At 40.2% G+C, this 19,755-nt stretch overlaps 1 protein-coding gene across 2 annotated transcripts in view; it reads left to right on the forward strand.

Annotated features, from left to right (window-relative positions):
* Positions 1-19,755, forward strand: part of CASP8AP2 (caspase 8 associated protein 2) — a 104,157-nt gene that overhangs the window by 25,853 nt on the left and 58,549 nt on the right. The window contains exons 6-7 of one of the 2 annotated variants that reach the window (XM_053710547.1): positions 5,293-5,405; positions 5,940-8,086. In XM_053710547.1, coding sequence (XP_053566522.1) covers positions 5,293-5,405; positions 5,940-8,086 — 2,260 coding nt within the window. The remainder of the gene's footprint in view (positions 1-5,292; positions 5,406-5,939; positions 8,087-19,755) is intronic. The other variant, XM_053710548.1, reaches the window with a different exon arrangement.

Raw genomic sequence — 19,755 nt, forward strand, 5'->3', positions numbered from 1 at the left:
ATGATTTAACCTGATTCTGATATTTCTACATTTAAAATTTATGCTTGAGAACCTCCACTTGTTGTTCAGGGAGGTTTTAGCTGCTCTGATTGACTGTGTACAATCGCAGTGCCAGAGAAATTGTGTAGACTGGATAAATACTATGCAGTGCCGGTGTGTACTGATGTTTTTCCAATACCTAAAGAGATTTACTAAAATTATTAATTAGGAATGGGATAGACCAGGTGTACCGTTCTCTTCCCCTCCTATTTTTAGAAAAATGTTTCTAATAGTTGCCACCACACGGGACTTATGGCAGACAGTTCCTAAGGTGGAGAGAAGATTTTCTACTCTAGCTAACGTACCACTTATCCTGTCGAGGACAGTTGTGCCTTTTTAGATCCAATGGATAAAAAATTAGAGGGTTACCTTAGGAAAATGTTTATTCAACAAGGTTTTATCCTGCAGCCCCTTGCATGCATTGCTTTTGTCACTGCTGCTGCGGCGTTCTGGTTTGAGTCTCTGGATGAGGCTTTACAGGTAGCGACTCCATTGGATGAATACTTGACAAGCTTAGAGCACTTAAGCTAGCCAATTCCTTTGTTTCTGATGCCTTGTTTTTTTTTACTAAACTAACGGCTAAGAATTCTGTTTTTACTATGCTGGCGCGCACAGCGCTATGGCTTATATTATGGTCAGCTGTCGTGACTTTACTAAATAAGCTACTTACTTCCCTTCAAGGGGCAGACCCTATTCGGCCTTGGTTTGAAGGAGATTATTGCTAATATCACTGGAGGAAGAGGTAATGTCCTTCCTCAGGACAGGTCCAAATCAAGGGCCAGAAAGTCTAATTTTCGTGCCTTTCGAAACTTCAAGGCAGGCGTGGCATCAATTTCCTCTGAGGCAAATCAAGAGAGAACTTTTGCTCAGTCCAAGACGGTCTGGTGACAACCGGACCTGGAACAAAGATAAGCAGGCCAAGGAGCCTGCTGCTGCCTCTAAGACAGCATGTAGAACGGCTCCCTATCCGGTAATGGATCCTGTAGGGGGCAGACTTTCATTTTTCGCCCAGGCGTGGGAGAGAGAGAGAGGCCCAGGATCCCTGGGCATTGGAAATTATATCCCAGAGATATCTTCTGGTTTTCAAAGCTTTTCCCCCCAAAAAAGGGGAGATTTCACCTTTTACAATTATCTGCAAACCGGATAAAGAAAGAGGCATTCTTACACTGTGTACGAGACCCATCCAGTTCCAGGGGAGGAACAGGGATAGAATTTTTACTCAAATCTGTTTGTGGTTCCCAAGGAGAGGGAACCTTCAGATCTATTTTGGATCTAAAGATCTTAGACAAATTCCTTAGAATTCCATCATTTAAGTTGGAAACTATTCGTACCATCTTAACTATGATCCAGGAGAGTCATTAGAGGACTACAATGGATTTGAAAGATGCTTATCCCCACATTACGATGCATAAAGAGCACCATCGTTTTTTCATGTTTGCCTTTCTAGACAGGCATTACCAGTTTGTAGTTCTTTCCTTTGGGTTAACTACAGCCCCAAGAATCTTTATGGAGGTTCTGGGGTCGCTTTGGCGGTCCTTAGGCCGCGGGGCATAAAAATGGCCCCTTATTTAGACGACATCCTGATACAGGCGTCAAACATCTAAGTTGCCAAGTCTCATACGGACGTAGTACTGGCATTCCTGAGATCGCATGGGTGGAAAGGGAACAAGGAAAGAGTTCTCTATCCCCAATCTCAAGGGTTTCCCTCCTAGGGATTCTGATAGATTTTGTAGAAATGAAAATTTACCTGACGGAGTCCAGGTTGTCAAAGTTTCTAAATTTCTGACGTGTTCTTCATTCCATCCGCGCCCTTTGGTGGCTCAGTACATGAATGTAATCGGCTTAATGGTAGCGGCAAGGGACATAGTATCGTTTGCACGCCTACATTTCAGACCACTGCAACTATGCATGCTCAGTCAGAGGAACGGGGATTACACAGATTTGTTCTCCTGTTAAATCTGGACCAAGAGATCAGAGATTCTCTTCTCTGGTGACTATCTCGGGTCCATCTGTCCAAGGGTATGACCTTCCGCAGGTCAGATGGGACAATTGTTACATCAGATGCCAGCCTTTTAGGTTGGGATACAGTCTGGAACTCCCTGAAGGCTCAGGGATAGTGGACTCAGGAGGAGACCCTCCTTCTAATGAATATTCTGGAACTGGGAGCGATATTCCATGCTCTTCAGACTTGGCCTCAGTTAGCAACTCTGAGGTACATCATATTTCAGTCGGACAATATCACGACTGTGGCTTACATCAACCATCAAGGGGGAACAAAGTTCCCTAGCGATGTTAGAAGTCTTAAAATAATTCACTGGACAGAGACTCACTCTTGTCTATCAGCTATACATATCCCAGGTGTTGAGAACTGGGAGACGGATTTTCTAAGTTGTCAGACTTTTCACCCGGGGGAGTGGGAGTTCCCTCCGGAGGTGTTTGCACAAGATCAAGCAGGAGAGTGATTGGCATTTTTTTGACAGCGCCTGCGTGGCCACGCAGGACCTGATATGCAGATCTGGTGGACATGTCATCCTTTCCACCACGGTCTCTGCTTCTGAGACAGGACCCTCTACCTCAGGGTCCTTTCAACCATCTAAAATATAACTAATCTGAGTTGGACTGCCTGGAGACTGAACGTTTGATGTTATCAAAGCTTGGCTTCTCCGAGTCAGTCATTGATACCTTAATACAGGCATGAAAACCTGTCTCTAGGAAAATTTAACATAGATATGGTGTAAATATCTTATTGTTATGAATCCAAGGGTTACTCATGGAGTAAAGTCTGGATTCCCAGGATATTATCTTTTCTCCAAGATGATTTTGAGAAAGGGTTGTCAGCTAGTTCCTTGAAAGGACAGATTTTTACTGTCTATTCTTTTGCTCAAGCGTCTGGCAGGTATTCTAGACGTTCAGGCTTTTGGTCAGGCTTTGGTTAGAACCAAGCCTGTGTTTAAAACTGTTGCTCCGCCATGAAGCTTAAACCTGGTTCTTAAGGTTCTTCAAGGAGTTCCGTTTGAACTTTTTCATTCCATAGATACCAAACTTTTATCTTGGAAAGTTCCTTCTTGGTAGCTATTCCTTCGGCTCGTAGAGTCTCCGAGTTATCTGCGTTACAATGTGATTCTCCTTATCTGGTCCTCCGTACGGATAAGGTAGTCCTGCGTACCAAACTGGGTTTTTACCTAAGGTGGTATCTAACAAGAATATCACTCAAGAGATTGTTGTTCTGTTCTTGTATCCTAATCCTTCTTCAAAGAAGGAACGTCTATTACACAATTTGGACGTGACTCGTGCTTTAAAGTTTTACTTACAAGCTACTACAGATTTTCATCAAACATTCACCTTGTTTGTTGTCTATTCTGGACAGAGGAGAGGTCAAAAGACTTCAGCAACCTCTCTGTCTTTTTGGTTAAAAAGCATAATTCATTTAGCTTATGAGACTGCTGGACAGCAGCCTTCTGAAGGGATTACAGCTCATTCTACTAGAGCTGTGGTTTTCACTTGGGCCTTTTTAGAAGGAGGCTTCTGTTGAACAGATTTACGAGACGGAGTCTTGGTCTGCGCCTCATACTTTTTCAAATTTTACAAATTTGATACTTTGCTTCTTCGGAGGCTATTTTTGGGAGAAAGGTTTTTTTTTTTTTTTACAGGCAGTGGTCACTTCCGTTTAAGTACCTGCCTTGTCCCTCCCATCATCCGTGTACTTTAGCTTTGGTATTGGTATCCCATAAGTAATGGATGATCCGTGGACTGGATACACTTAACAAGAGAAAACATAATTTATGCTTACCTGATAAATTTATTTCTCTTGTAGTGTATCCAGTCCACGGCCCGCCCTGTCCTTTTTAAGGCAGGTCTAAATTTTAATTAAACTACAGTCACCACTGCACCCTATGGTTTCTCCTTTCTTGTCTTGTTTCGGTCGAATGACTGGATATGACATGTGAGGGGAGGAGCTATATAGCAGCTCTGCTTGGGTGATCCTCTTGCAACGTCCTGTTGGGAAGGAGAATATCCCATAAGTAATGGATGATCCGTGGACTGGATACACTACAAGAGAAATAAATTTATCAGGAAAGCATAAATTATGTTTTCCATAACGTGTTGGTTATGCAATTATGGGATTATCTATCTTTTAAAACAAAAAAAAAATCTGGTGTAGGCTATCCCTTTAAGCAGCTTTTTCATTTACTCCTATCATTTTTTTCTTTGTTTTCTTGCTATCTTTATTTAAAAAGCAGGAATTTAATGCTTAGGAGCCAGTCCATTTTAGGTTCAGCACCCTGGATAGTGCTTGCTTATTGGTGGCTACATTTAGCAAACCAATAAGCAAGCATAACCCAGGTTTTGATCCAAAAATGGGCCGGCTCTTAAGCTTTACATTCCTGCTTTTAAAAAAAAAAAAAAGATAGCAAGAGAACAAAGGAAAATTGATAATAGGTGTAAATTAGAAAGTTGCTTAAAATTGCATGCTCTATCTGAATCGTTAAAGAAAAAAATGTGGGGTTAGTGTCCCTTGAAGGGCCTCTACAAGTTTGTCAAATGCTCTGATTCAAAATTTATTTGCTTCATTCTATCCTGAGAATTATGGAACCAGGACTATACACGGCCACGTCAATCCCAATTAAAAGGACATGAAACCCACATTTTTTCTTTCATGATTCAGAAAGAGCATGCAATTTTAAACAGCTTTCTAATTTACTTCTATTATTTAATTTGTTTCTTTCTCTTATCTTTTTCTGAAATGTTTTTCTAAGTAATCTCAAGAGCAGCAAAGAACCTAGGTTCTAGCTGCTGATTGGTGGCTGCATATATATATATATATACCGATTGTCATTGGCTCACCCATGTGTTCAGTTGGAAACCAGTACAATGATACCAAGAGACTGAAGCAAATTTGATAATAGAAGTAAATTGGAAAGTTGTTTAAAATTGTATGTTCTACCTAAATCACAAAATATTTTTGGGGGGTTTCATGTCCCTTTTAAGCCATTCACTGCTTTTCTTTACAGACTTTACCAGTTTGTGGCCCTTGCCATTGGTCAACAGCCCCATTATTATTTACCATACACCACAATGACCTTATCTTCATTTTGTTGGTTCTGATTGTTTCTACTTTCCAAATACAACTTCACAACATCTTTATCAATTTCTCCATACACAATTGCTGCTTGTTACATATATTTGTTAATTGAAATGTGTAAACTGCACTTTAATCTATCAATGTTTACATATTTTCTTTCAATTCCTCAGAATGCAAGCTTACAAAATGAAAATCAATGTCTAAAAAAGAACATTTCTGCTCTCATCAAGACTGCAAGAGTAGAAATTACTCGCAAAGATGAGGAAATCGACAGACTTCAGAGGTAACGGTCTTTTATAACTTTTTAGATAAGTTTAGCAAATTATCATATTTATGCAGTTATATGAAGTATTCATTCTGCTAATGGTATATTAAAATGGAGGATTCTGTCTAGATGTAATAAACATTTTGATATCGCTTGTCACAAGTTTAATACACTTTTTTTTTCTTTTTAAAAGATTTTAGAGTTTTTGTTTGCAATATGGTGGTGTTTTTATTTGTGTCATTTCTACATACGTTTCTCCTGATTTTACCTATTTTTATTTTCAGGCTTTCTATTCTACACATGAACTTTTATATTAAGAAAACACTGTTACTTACTGTATTTATGCAAATCCATCATTTTTTTAATGAATAGGCTCCATTCTAAGTATGTGTATGTGTGTGTATGTATATGTGTGTGTGTGTGTGTATATATATATATATATATTTCTCTATTGTGATTGCAGTAATACAGTCACTCATAATTCATACTAAATTGTATAAATGCTCTGTAGTTTACCAATTATGCAGTAATATTTTCTTTTTTCTTTTTCAGGTCTACTAAATTTCAAAATCGAATGCCAAATACACCATTATTGAATAGACCTAAAACTGACCCACGTGAAACAAAATCTGTAGATACGGGAGCAAGCAATGTAGAAACTACTGGGAAATCTGATCCGAAACTCCAAGATAAGCTCAAAAGCACAACATGTAATGTGACTCCAAGAAATATGCCAGAAAAAGAAACACATTTGGACTCTCAAGAAATGAGTTTGAAAATACCATATGTTAAGTTGTTAAATGAAAATCTAAACGTTAATTTGCGGACACAAGTTTCAGAGAGCAAGTCTGAGGCAGAGGAGAAGAAAATAAGGAAAGAAAAGGAAATATATCATAAAGACAACATTCGAAAAGATAGGAAAGAAGAGCACAAGAATAGTAGTGCAGCAAATGAAAAAATAAATGCTCAATCAAAATCAAAGTCTTATGGGCCTACTTCAAATCCAAGAAGTCAAGGATGTCAAGAAAGCACAAACGCAAAATCTGTAAGTTACGAAGTGGACAGCCGAAAACATTGTACTTGGGATAAACATAGTGCTACAAAAGAAAGAGTGCAGTTGAGAGATGAAAACCGTTCAAAGGATAAATCACTAAAAGCAAGTCAACGGTCCCCATGCAAAAGGGAATCCATTGGGTATGAAAATTCCAAAAAGATAGAACTCAGACACAGAACAGACGAAAGGGAAGAAAATGAACTAAGACGGTCAAAAAGAAAAAACCTTTCTTACATACATAATGAAAGTGTTGATAAATCTGCTAAAAGTGGCATTAATGAAAAGCAAAGAAATGTTGACATAGTTAGAAGAGAAAAACGGCCTTCTAATTACAGCAAAGATTTACGGTCTGGTTCTTCTGGCAGTAAAGAAGAAAAAACACCAACATCAAGAAATGAAGAGAACGATAGGAAACTGCACAAGAGTGCCCGATCTGAGAGGGACAAAAAAAAAGATGAAAGGAAAAGCTTTCACGACAACAAAGATGGAAATAAACATGCTAAAAATGATAGAAGGGAGCATAAGGAATACAGTGAAAGAGAAAAAAAGACAGTGTCGCCTTTAAAACAAGGTAGATCCACAAATAGAACAGAGGAGCAATTTATACGTACAGAAAGCAGAAAGAAAATTAGTAAAAACAAAGATATAACTGATCAGAATGAAGATACCTCCAACAAAGATTTAAAGCTATCTTTTATGGAAACATTAAACCTGACTCTTTCTCCTATGAAGAACCAACCTGGTTGTGAATCGGATGAAAGAATGGATAAAGTTCCAGTATTGGTGGAATGTTGTGTTAGTGCTGTCAGTGAAGCAGGAAATAAAACAGACACTTCTCCCCAAGCTCATGTTCAAATTTCTTCTATAGAGCAAGAGAAATCATTACCAACTCATTCAGACAATACTAAACAAACAGATACAGTAGCAGATGCAGTAGCATTAGACAAAGCTACACCACCTGACTTGGGTGATATGAAACAAACTGATTTAACGGTGAATGCAAACTTGTCGGAGAAAGGAACACTTACAAACACATTTCAGAAACTGGTTTCTATTAATTCACAACATGCGTCTGAAGATGTTTTGGGTACACCTGCTGTGTGTCTGCTGGAAAGCAAGTTAACTGGAAACCCTGAAACCAATGCACCACTATTGAAAACCATTCTACCTATTGCAGACCTAGAGTCTGTCTCAAATGATAGTTTTGAAACCGATGAAATGGAGACACGTAGTGCTGTAGATATGTCAGACGCAATAGAATTGGATTCGTTTATAGAAATTGACAGGTGCAGTGGTAGTGAAAGTTCTGCACCAAATTCAGATGACAATAACAATGTCCAGAATGAGCCTTGTCCAGCTGGTGCTAACCTTCCAGATGCAAGCAGTCAGAAACCAAATATTAATGAAACCACAAAAGGTACATTTGATGCATCAAATATTGATGATGTAGGAATAAGTACAAAAGAATTTGAAACTAAGCAGTGTTTCCATGATGATGAAGGCTCTGTTATGAGTATTGACTTAAATTTTATCAGATGTATACCAAATGTCATCAGTCCACTTAAAAGCCCAGTGCGGCCTTTAACAAAACCAGGCACAAATGAGTGCACAGCAAAGGCTTCCGTAGTGAGAGTTTTAAACAAAGGTACTTATACTTTGATGTTTGATTTTCTAATTGGAATGGAAGTCTTGTACAATTAAAGGGATACTGAACCAAAATTATCATTATTCAGATAGGAGTAATTTAGAAAGTTGCTTAAAATTGCATGCTCTATTATCAATTTTCTTTGTTCTCTTGTTATCTTTATTTGAAAAAGAAGGCATCTAAGCTAAGGAGCCAGACTATTTTTGGTTCAAAGCCCTGGACAGCACATGTTTATTGGTGGGTGAATTTATCCACTAATCAGCAAGAACAACCCAGGTTGTTCACCAAAAATGGGCTGGCTTTTAAGCTTACATTCTTGCTTTTCAAATACAGATACCAAGAGAATGAAGATTTGATAATTGGAGTAAATTAGAAAGTTGCTTAAAATTGCATTCTCTGTCTGAATCGTGACTGAAAAAATTTGGGTTCAGTGCCCCTTTAAAGGCACCTGATCTTAAAAACTGCCCTATAAGTTAAAAATGCTTTTTAATTAAACTATACTTTGTTATTTCTTAGGAACTAGTGTTTAAGGGGCATTAAAGTATTTTTCTCGATTGTAAAGAGGTCATTTAAACATACGTGACACAGTTATTTTTTTATTCCTCGTTATAAATAAAAATGCTTGTGCTGCTATATCAATGTCTTCCAATGGTGCAGTCAGGGTAGTTGCCCTTATCAGCCAACAAATAGTTGACAGTTGAGTGTCAGTTTTGTGTAAACCTCAATTTCTTGCTCGTTATATATATTCACAAAACAGAACTGCACTCACTGGATTTATAAAAAAAAATAATATATATATTTACATACAGTACAAACTGTGTAGTTTCGGGGTCCACAAACCCCTTCCTCAGACCAAACACAAACAGTGAAAATGGTGAAGTCCCACCCACTTGATTTAAAAAAAAAAAGCGCAAAAAACGTTCGCTATGGTGACAACCACAACAAAGAAAATACTAAACATTGTGTGCATTCAATTAATGTGTTATGCTCCATTGTGTTATATTGAACATACATTGTATTACAATGCAAACATTGTAAGTAAAAACAGAATCTCAAGTGTGTAATCTATTATTTACTATCTACCTGATTAGTCTGTGGATTAAAGTGCCATAAAACAGGTTGAGATGTGTGCATATCATAAAAGGGTTAATTAAAGGGACAGTAAACCTTAAAAATAATGTTATATAATTCTGCACATAGTGCAGAATTATATAACATTATATTAGCAAAACATTATTAAAACATAATTTCCCCTGTTCATTTTTTTAAAAAAAAAGCGATTTTTCACAGACCCGCTCTCTGCTGAGCGGGTCTGTTATATTTACTCAGCGCATCGAGCCAGCTGTATAGTCACAGCCCGGCACGACCGCGCCATAAGACTAAGTGCAGCGGGTCTGTGAAACAGCGCTTTTTTTAAAAAATGAATCGGGGAAATTATGATTTAATAATGTTTTGCTAATATAATTCTGCACTATGTGCAGAATTATATAACATTATTTTTACGGTTTATGGTTTACTGTCCCTTTTAAGTAAAAATAGTTTGCATAAAAATATTGTTTAAAAATAGCTGGCAAGTATTTTAAAATAATTTTCAAAAATAAGGAAATTTTGTTACAAAGCTGTGCTGACTGGAGCAGCTAACTCCACCCCCCTTATCAGTGTTAAGACAGACGCATTGTATTTCAACTGAGTTCACAGCTACTAGGCATGCTTCAGCAGATAATCCCTATTCACTTCTGCATTTTACCAAAACAAAGGTGGCTATAGCTACAGCCATAAAAGGAAATGTGTGGGGGGAGTTGGAGCTCTACAATTCAGAAACTAAAAAGAAAGGGTTAATGACGAGGCACTGCAGTATAAATTTGCAGGTAAAGTAATTAAAGTACATATTATATTATTTTGTCTCTATCCCAACTTTTTTTAAGTCCCTTTAATAGCAGACATCTTATAATGATCCTGCATAGATTTTCCTATAATAATAATCACTGTCTTTGTTTGCATTGTAATACAATGTATGTTCAATATAACACAATGTAGCATGACACTAAACCCATCATTTTTCTTTCATGATTCAGTTAGATAATACAATTTTAACATTCCAATCTAATTCTATGATCTAAATTGCTTCATTCTTTAGATATCCTTTGTTGAAGAAATGGCAATGCACATGGGTGAGCCAATCACACAAGGCATCTATGTGCAGTCACTAATCAGCAGCTACTGAGCCTATCTAGATATGCTTTTCAGCAAAGGATATAAAGAGAATAATGCAAATTTATATAATAGAAGTAAATTAGAAAACAAAAATTGGTTTATATCCCTTTAATTTAAAGGGACACTGAACCCAATTTTTTTCTTTCAGGATTCAGAGCATGCAATTTTAAGCCACTTTCTAATTTATTCCTATTATCAATTTTTCTTCGTTCTCTTGCTATCTTTATTTTAAAAAAGACATCTAAGCTTTTTTTTTTTTATTCAGAACTCTGGACAGCACTTTTTTTTATTGGTGGATGAGTTTATCCACCAATCAGCAAGAACAACCCAGGTTGATCACCAAAATGGGCCGGCATCTAAACTTTCTTGCATTTCAAATAAAGATACCAAGAGAATGAAGAAAATTTGATAATAGGAGTAAATTAGAAAGTTGCTTAAAATGTCATGCTCTATCTGAATCACGAAAGAAAGAATGTGGGTACAGTGTCCCTTTAATGCACACAATGTTTAGTATTTTCTTTGTTGGGGTTGTCACCATAGCAACTGTTTTTGCGCCTATTTTTGAAAATCATGTGGGTGGAACTACTGGCTATTTAAGCTTCACCATTTTCACAGTTTGTGTTTGGTCTGAGGAAGGGGTTTGTGGACCCGAAACGTCAGTTTGTACTGTATGTAAATACATTTTGTTGTTTTTTATAAATCCAGTGAGTGCAGTTCTGTTATGTGCATTATATTAGTTGACCAATTGTATATAGATAGAGAGATATACACCTACAATAAGGATGGCTTGTACTTACTAGATTTTTAAAAATTTATTCACAAGAGTGACATTTTGCGTTCTTCACCCCTTCTTCAGACTGATTCTGTCTGAAGGAAGGGGTGAAGACCCTGAAATGTCACGCTTGTGAATAAACACTTTTTGAAAATCCAATTCGTGCAAGCCATCCTTATTGTATTTGTATAATTTAGTTTGCACCCTGGTGGATGGACTTTCTATAGACTAGAGCTGCAACAACTAATTGGTAAGATTGATCATAAAAATAGTTGTCAAAGAATCTCATTATCAATTAGGTGGTCAGTGATTAGTTGGTTAATTGCACAGCACCAGCTGCTTCAATCTGATTAACTCCTGCACATGGTATTGTGCTAACATTTTTATGTATTTATTTCTCTTGTTAAGTGTATTCAGTCCACGGGTCATCCATTACTTATGGGATATATTCCCTTCCCAACAGGAAGTTGCAAGAGGATCACCCAAAGCAGAGCTGCTATATAGCTCCTCCCCTCACATGTCATACCCAGTCATTCTCTTGCAACTCAACATAGATGGAGGTCGCGAAAGGAGAGTGGTGTTTTATACTTAATTATTTCTTCAATCAAAAGTTTGTTATTTTTAAATGGCACCGGAGTGTGCTGTTTTTTTCCTCAGGCAGTATTTGGAAGAAGAATCTGCCTGCATTTTCTATGATCTTAGCAGACGTAACTAAGATCCACTGGCTGTTCTCACACATTCTGAGGAGTGGGGTAACTTCAGAAAGGGAATAGCGTGCGGGGTCCCCTGTAGATAAGGTATGTGCAGTAAATATTTTTCTAAGGAATGGAATTGACTAAGAAAATACTGCTGATACCGAGGTTATGTAAGTACAGCCTTAAATGCAGTGGAAGTGACTGGTATCAGGCTGATTAATGTATATACAGTAAGGTAATTTTCTAGGAATGGAATTTGACTAAGAAAATGCTGCTATTACTGAAGTAATGTAATAAGTCTTAAATGCAGTATAAGGACTGGTATCAGACTTATCAATAGAGATACATACTCTTTAAAAAAGAAAAGAAAAAGAAGTTTAAAATGGTTGCTGGCATGTTGAATCGTTTTTGTGAGGTACTTTGGTGATAAAATTTATTGGGGCATGAATTTTCCACATGGCTGACTTATATTTCTGCATGGAAACAGTTAACTGAGGCTTCCCACTATTGTAATAATGAGTGGGAGGGGCCTATTTTAGCGCTTTTTTGCGCAGTAAAAATTCAGTCTCTGTCTTCCTATTTCTTCCTGCATGACACAGGACGTCTCTAGAGAGCTCAGGGGACTTCAAAAGTCATTTTGAGGGAGGTAATCGGTCACAGCAGACCTGTGACAGTGTGTTTGACTGTGTTAAAAAACGTTTTTTTCTATATTATCCGTTTTGGGTATTAAGGGGTTTATCATCCATTTGCAAGTGGGTGCAATGCTCTGCTAACTTAATACATTTACTGTGAAAATTTGGTTGCTATAACTGATTTGGTTCATTGTTTTTTCAACTGTGACAATTTTTTGTGCTTCGTAACGTTTTTAGTGCTTGTAAATTTATTTCAAAAGTGTTTTCCAAGCTTGCTAGTCTCATTGCTAGTCTGTTTAAACATGTCTGACACAGATGAATCTGTTTGTTCATTATGTTTGAAGGCCAGTGTGGAGCCCCATAGAAATATGTGTACTAAATGTATTGATTTCACTTTAAATAATAAAGGTCAGTCTTTATCTATAAAAGAATTATCACCAGACGACGAGGGGGAAGTTATGCTGACTAACTCTCCTCACGTGTCAGTACCTTCGCCTCCCGCTCAGGAGGCGCGTGATATTGTGGCGCCAAGTACATCAGGGATGCCCATACAAATCACTTTACAAGACATGGCCACTATTATGAATAATACCCTGACATAAGTATTATCTAAATTGCCAGAATTAAGAGGCAAGCGCGATTGCTCTGGGATAAGGACAGAGCGCGCTGGTGCTGTGAGAGCCATGTCTGATACTGCGTCACAGTTTGCAGAACATGAGGACGGAGAGCTTCATTCTGTGGGTGACTGATCTGATCCAGGGAAACCGGATTCAGAGATTTCTAATTTTAAATTTAAGCTTGAGAACCTCCGTGTATTGCTATGGGAGGTTTTAGCGGCTCTGAATGACTGTAATACAGTTGCAATTCCAGAGAAATTATGTAGGCTGGATAGATACTATGCGGTGCCGGTGTGTACTGACGTTTTTCCTATACCTAAAAGGCTTACAGAAATTATTAGCAAGGAGTGGGATAGACCTGGTGTGCCCTTTTCCCCACCTCCTATATTTAGGAAAATGTTTCCAATAGACGCCACTACACGGGATTTATGGCAAACGGTCCCCAAGGTGAAGGGAGCAGTTTCTACTTTAGCTAAGCGTACCACTATCCCGGTGGAGGATAGTTGTGCTTTTTCGGATCCAATGGATAAAAAATTAGGTTACCTTAAGAAAATGTTCGTTCAACAAGGTTTTATCTTACAGCCCCTTGCATGCATTGCGCCTGTCACTGCTGCTGCGGCATTCTGGTTTGAGTCTCTGGAAGAGGCCATTCACTCAGCTCCATTGGTTGAAATCATGGACAAGCTTAAAGCACTTAAGCTAGCTAATGCATTTTGTTTCTGATGCCATTGTACATTTAACTAAACTAACGGCTAAGAACTCCGGATTCGCCATCCAGGTACGGAGAGCGCTATGGCTTAAATCCTGGTCAGCTGACGTGACTTCTAAATCTAAATTGCTTAATATTCCTTTCAAGGGGCAAACCTTATTCGGGCCCGGCTTGAAGGAAATTATCGCTGACATTACTGGAGGTAAGGGTCATACCCTTCCTCAGGACAGGGCCAAATCAAAGGCCAAACAGTCTAATTTTCGTGCTTTTCAAAACTTCAAGGCAGGAGCAGCATCAACTTCCTCCGCTCCAAAACAGGAAGGACCTGTTGCCCGTTACAGACAGGCCTGGAAAAATAATCAGTCCTGGAACAAGGGCAAGCAGGCCAGAAAACCTACTACTGCCCCTAAGACAGCATGAAGGGATTGCCCCCTATCTGGAAACGGATCTAGTGGGGGGCAGACTTTCTCTCTTCGCCCAGGCGTGGGCAAGAGATGTCCAGGATCCCTGGGCGTTGGAGATCATATCCCAGGGATATCTTCTGGACTTCAAAGCTTCTCCTCCACAAGGGAGATTTCATCTTTCAAGGTTATCAGCAAACCAAATAAAGAAAGAGGCATTTTCTCTTGTTAAGTGTAGTCAGTCCACGGGTCATCCATTACTTATGGAATATATCTCTTCCTAACAGGAAGCTGCAAGAGGATCACCCAGCAGAGCTGCTATATAGCTCCTCCCCTCACATGTCATATTCAGTCATTCTCTTGCAGCCTAACTAGATAGGTCGCTGTGAGAGGTCTGTGGTGTTTTTTAACTTAGTTTATTTCTACAATCAAAAGTTTGTTATTTTAAATGGCACCGGAGTGTGCTGTTTATTCTCAGGCAGCATTAGAAGAAGAATCTGCCTGCGTTTTCTATGATCTTAGCAGACGTAACTAAGATCCACTGGCTGTTCTCATCTGAGGAGTGAGGTAACTTCAGAGAAGGGGAATAGCATGCAGGGCCCCCCTGCAAATGAGGTATGTGCAGTAATTATTTTTCTGAGGAATGGAATTGACTGAGAAAATACTGCTGATACCAATGTAAAGTAAGTTCAGCCTTAAATGCAGTGATAGCGACTGGTATTAGGCTGATGAGTGTGTGTACACTGAATGTATTTTTCTAAGGAATGGAATTGACTCTGAAAATACTGTTAATACTGAAATAATGTATGAGCCTTAACTGCAGTAAAAGCGACTGGTAGCAGGCTTATTAATAACAATTAATAACTTTTCAAATGTATGTTTAAAACGTTTACTGGCATGTTAATCGTTTTTTGTGAGGTACTTGGTGATAAAACTTATTGGGGCATGATTTTTACCACATGGCCATCTTTGTTTTCTGCATAGAAACCATTTTCTGAGCTTCCCCACTGTTGTAATATGAGTGGGAGGGGCCTATTTTAGCGCTTTTTTGCGCAGTAAAAATTCAGTCACAATCTGTCTACTTCATCCTCCATGATCCAGATCGTCTCTAGAGAGCTCAGGGGTCTTCAAAATTCATTTTGAGGGAGGTAATCAGTCACAGCAGACCTGTGACAGTGTGTTTTGACTGTGAGAAAAACGTTAATTATTAAATTGTTAATCCGTTTTTGGGTATTAAGGGGTTAATCATCCATTTGCTGGTGGGTGCAATCCTTTGCTAACTTAATACATTTACTGTGAAAAATTGGTTGCTATAACTATTTTGGTTCATTGTTATTTCAACTGTGACAGTTTTTTGTGCTTCTTAAAGGCACAGTAGCGTTTTTTATATTGCTTGTAAATTTATTTAGAAAAGTATTTCCAAGCTTGCTAGTCTCATTGCTAGTCTGTTTAAACATGTCTGACACAGATCAATCTCTTTGTTCACTATGTTTAAAGGCCAATGTGGAGCCCAATAGAAATTTATGTACTAATTGCATTGATGCTACTTTAAATAAAAGTCAATCTTTACATGTAAAGAAATTATCACCAGACAACGAGGGGGAAGTTATGCCGACTAACTCTCCTCACGTGTCAGTACCTTCGCCTCCCGCTCAGGAGGTGTGTGATTTTGTGACGCCAAGTACATCAGGGAGGCCCTTACAAATCACTTTGCAAGACATGGCTACTGTTATGACAGAAGTATTATCTAAATTGCCAGAATTAAGAGGCAAGCGCGATAGCTCTGGGTTAAGGACAGAGCGCGCGGATGAGGTGAGAGCCATGTCAGATACTGCGTCACAGTTTGCAGAACGTGAAGACGGAGAGCTTCATTCTGTGGGTGACGGATCTGATCCAGGGAGACTGGATTCAGAGATTTCTAATTTTAAATTTAAGCTTGAGAACCTCCGCATATTGCTAGGGGAGGTATTAGCGGCTCTGAATGATTGTAACACGGTTGCAATTCCAGAAAAATTATGTAGGTTGGATAGATACTATGCGGTACCGGTGTGTACTGACGTGTTTCCTATACCTAAAAGGATTACAGAGATTATTAGCAAGGAGTGGGATAGACCTGGTGTGCCCTTTTCCCCTCCTCCCATATTTAGGAAAATGTTTCCTATAGACGCCACCACACGAGACTTATGGCAGACGGTCCCTAAGGTGGAGGGAGCAGTTTCTACTTTAGCTAAGCGTACCACTATCCCGGTGGAGGATAGTTGTGCCTTTTCAGATCCAATGGATATGAAATTAGAGGGTTACCTTAAGAAAATGTTTGTTCAACAAGGTTTTATCTTACAGCCCCTTGCATGCATTGCGCCTGTCACTGCTGCGGCGGCATTCTGGTTTGAGTCTCTGGAAGAGGCCATTCGCACAGCTCCATTGGATGAAATTATGAACAAGCTTAAAGCACTTAAGCTAGCTAACGCATTTGTTTCTGATGCCGTCGTACATTTAACCAAACTTACGGCTAAGAACTCCGGATTCGCCATCCAAGCGCGCAGAGCGCTATGGCTTAAATCCTGGTCAGCTGACGTGACTTCTAAATCTAAATTGATTAATATTCCTTTCAAAGGGCAGACCTTATTCGGGCCCGGCTTGAAAGAAATTATAGCTGACATCACGGGAGGTAAGGGCCATGCTCTACCTCAGGACAGGGCCAAATCAAAGGCCAAACAGTCTAATTTTCGTGCCTTTCGTAACTTCAAGGCTGGAGCAGCATCAACTTCCTCCGCTCCAAAACAGGAAGGAGCTGTTGCTCGTTACAGGCAGGGCTGGAAAGTTAACCAGTCCTGGAACAAGGGCAAGCAGGCCAAGAAACCTGCTGCTGCCTCCAAGACAGCATGAAGAGAGGGCCCCCTATCCGGAAATGGATCTAGTGGGGGGCAGACTTTCTCTCTTCGCCCAGGCTTGGGCAAGAGATGTCCAGGATCCCTGGGCGTTGGAGATCATATCTCAGGGATATCTCCTGGACTTCAAAACTTCTCCTCCACGAGGGAGATTTCATCTTTCAAGGTTATCAGCAAACCAAATAAAGAAAGAGGCGTTTCTACTCTGTGTACAAGACCTTTTACTAATGGGGGTGATCCACCCAGTTCCGCGGACGGAACACGGGCAGGGATTCTATTCAAATTTATTTGTGGTTCCCAAGAAAGAGGGAACCTTCAGACCAATCTTGGACTTAAAAATCCTAAAGAAATTTCTAAGAGTTCCATCATTCAAAATGGAAACTATTCGAACCATCCTTCCCATGATCCAGGAGGGTCAGTACATGACCACAGTGGATTTAAAGGATGCCTACCTTCACATACCGATTCACAAGGATCATTATCGGTACATAAGATTTGCTTTCCTAGACAGGCATTACCAGTTTGTAGCTCTTCCCTTCGGATTAGCTACGGCTCCAAGAATCTTTACAAAAGTTCTGGGCTCACTTCTGGCGGTACTAAGACCGCGAGGCATAGCGGTGACTCCGTACCTAGACGACATTCTGATACAAGCGTCAAGTTTTCAAACTGCCAAGTCTCATACAGAGATAGTTCTGGCATTTCTGAGGTCGCATGGGTGGAAGGTGAACGTGGAAAAGAGTTCTCTATTACCACTTACAAGAGTTCCCTTTCTAGGGACTCTTATAGATTCTGTAGAGATGAAAATTTACCTGACAGAGGCCAGGTTATCAAAACTTCTAAATGCTTGCCGTGTCCTTCATTCCATTCCACACCCGTCAGTAGCTCAGTGCATGGAAGTAATCGGCTTAATGGTAGCAGCAATGGACATAGTACCATTTGCGCGCCTGCATCTCAGACCGCTGCAATTGTGCATGCTAAGTCAGATGAACGGGGATTACTCAGATTTGTCCCCCCTACTAAGTCTGGATCAAGAGACCAGAGATTCTCTTCTATGGTGGCTCTCTCGGCCACATCTGTCCAAGGGGATGACCTTTCGCAGGCCAGATTGGACGATTGTAACAACAGACGCCAGCCTTCTAGGCTGGGGCGCAGTCTGGAACTCCCTGAAAGATCAGGGATTATGGACTCAGGAGGAGAAACTCCTCCCAATAAATATTCTGGAATTAAGAGCAATATTCAATGCTCTCCTAGCTTGGCCTCAGTTAGCAACTCTGAGGTTCATCAGATTTCAGTCGGACAACATCACGACTGTGGCTTACATCAACCATCAAGGGGGAACCAGAAGTTCCCTAGCGATGTTGGAAGTCTCAAAGATAATTCGCTGGGCAGAGTCTCACTCTTGCCACCTGTCAGCGATTTACATCCCAGGCGTAGAGAACTGGGAGGCGGATTTTCTAAGTCGCCAGACTTTTCATCCGGGGGAGTGGGAACTTCATCCGGAGGTCTTTGCTCAACTGATTCTTCTGGCGGTACTAAGACCGCGAGGAATTTCGGTAGCTCCGTACCTAGACGACATTCTGATACAAGCGTCAAGTTTCCAGACTGCCAAGTCTCATACAGAGTTGGTTCTGGCATTTCTAAGGTCACATGGGTGGAAGGTGAACGTAGAAAAGAGTTCTCTATTGCCACTCACAAGAGTTCCCTTCTTGGGGACTCTTATAGATTCTGTAGAAATGAAAATTTACCTGACAGAAGACAGGTTAACAAAACTTCTAAATGCTTGCCGTGTCCTTCATTCCATTCAATACCCGTCAGTGGCTCAATGCATGGAGGTAATCGGCTTAATGGTAGCGGCAATGGACATAGTACCTTTTGCACGCCTGCATCTCAGACCACTACAATTGTGCATGCTAAGTCAGTGGAATGGGGATTACTCAGATTTGTCCCCTATGCTGAATCTGGATCAAGAGACCAGAGATTCTCTTCTATGGTGGCTTTCTCTGCCACATCTGTCCAGGGGGATGCCCTTCAGCAGGCCAGATTGGACAATTGTAACAACAGACGCCAGCCTACTAGGTTGGGGCGCTGTCTGGAATTCCCTGAAGGCTCAGGGATCATGGACTCAGGAGGAGAGTCTCCTTCCAATAAACATTCTGGAATTAAGAGCAGTTCTCAATGCTCTTCTGGCTTGGCCTCAGCTAGCAACTCTGAGGTTCATCAGGTTCCAGTCGGACAACATCACGACTGTGGCTTACATCAACCATCAGGGAGGGACAAGCAGTTCCCTAGCGATGATGGAAGTCTCAAAGATAATTCGCTGGGCAGAGTCTCACTCTTGCCACCTGTCAGCGATCCACATCCCAGGCGTGGAGAACTGGGAGGCGGATTTCCTAAGTCGCCAGACTTTTCATCCGGGGGAGTGGGAACTTCACCCGGAGGTATTTGCACAACTGCTTCGTGGGGCAAACCAGATCTGGATCTCATGGCGTCTCGCCAGAACGCCAAGCTTCCTTGTTACGGATCCAGGTCCAGGGACCCGGGAGCGGTGCTGATAGATGCTCTGACAGCCCCTTGGGTCTTCAACATGGCTTATGTGTTTCCACCATTCCCGATGCTTCCTCGTTTGATTGCCAAGATCAAACAGGAGAGAGCTTCCGTGATTCTGATAGCGCCTGCGTGGCCACGCAGGACCTGGTATGCAGACCTAGTGGACATGTCGTCCTGTCCACCGTGGTCTCTGC

This window comes from Bombina bombina, chromosome 4 (genome assembly GCF_027579735.1).
Source record: "Bombina bombina isolate aBomBom1 chromosome 4, aBomBom1.pri, whole genome shotgun sequence".
NCBI classification, from domain to species: domain Eukaryota; kingdom Metazoa; phylum Chordata; class Amphibia; order Anura; family Bombinatoridae; genus Bombina; species Bombina bombina.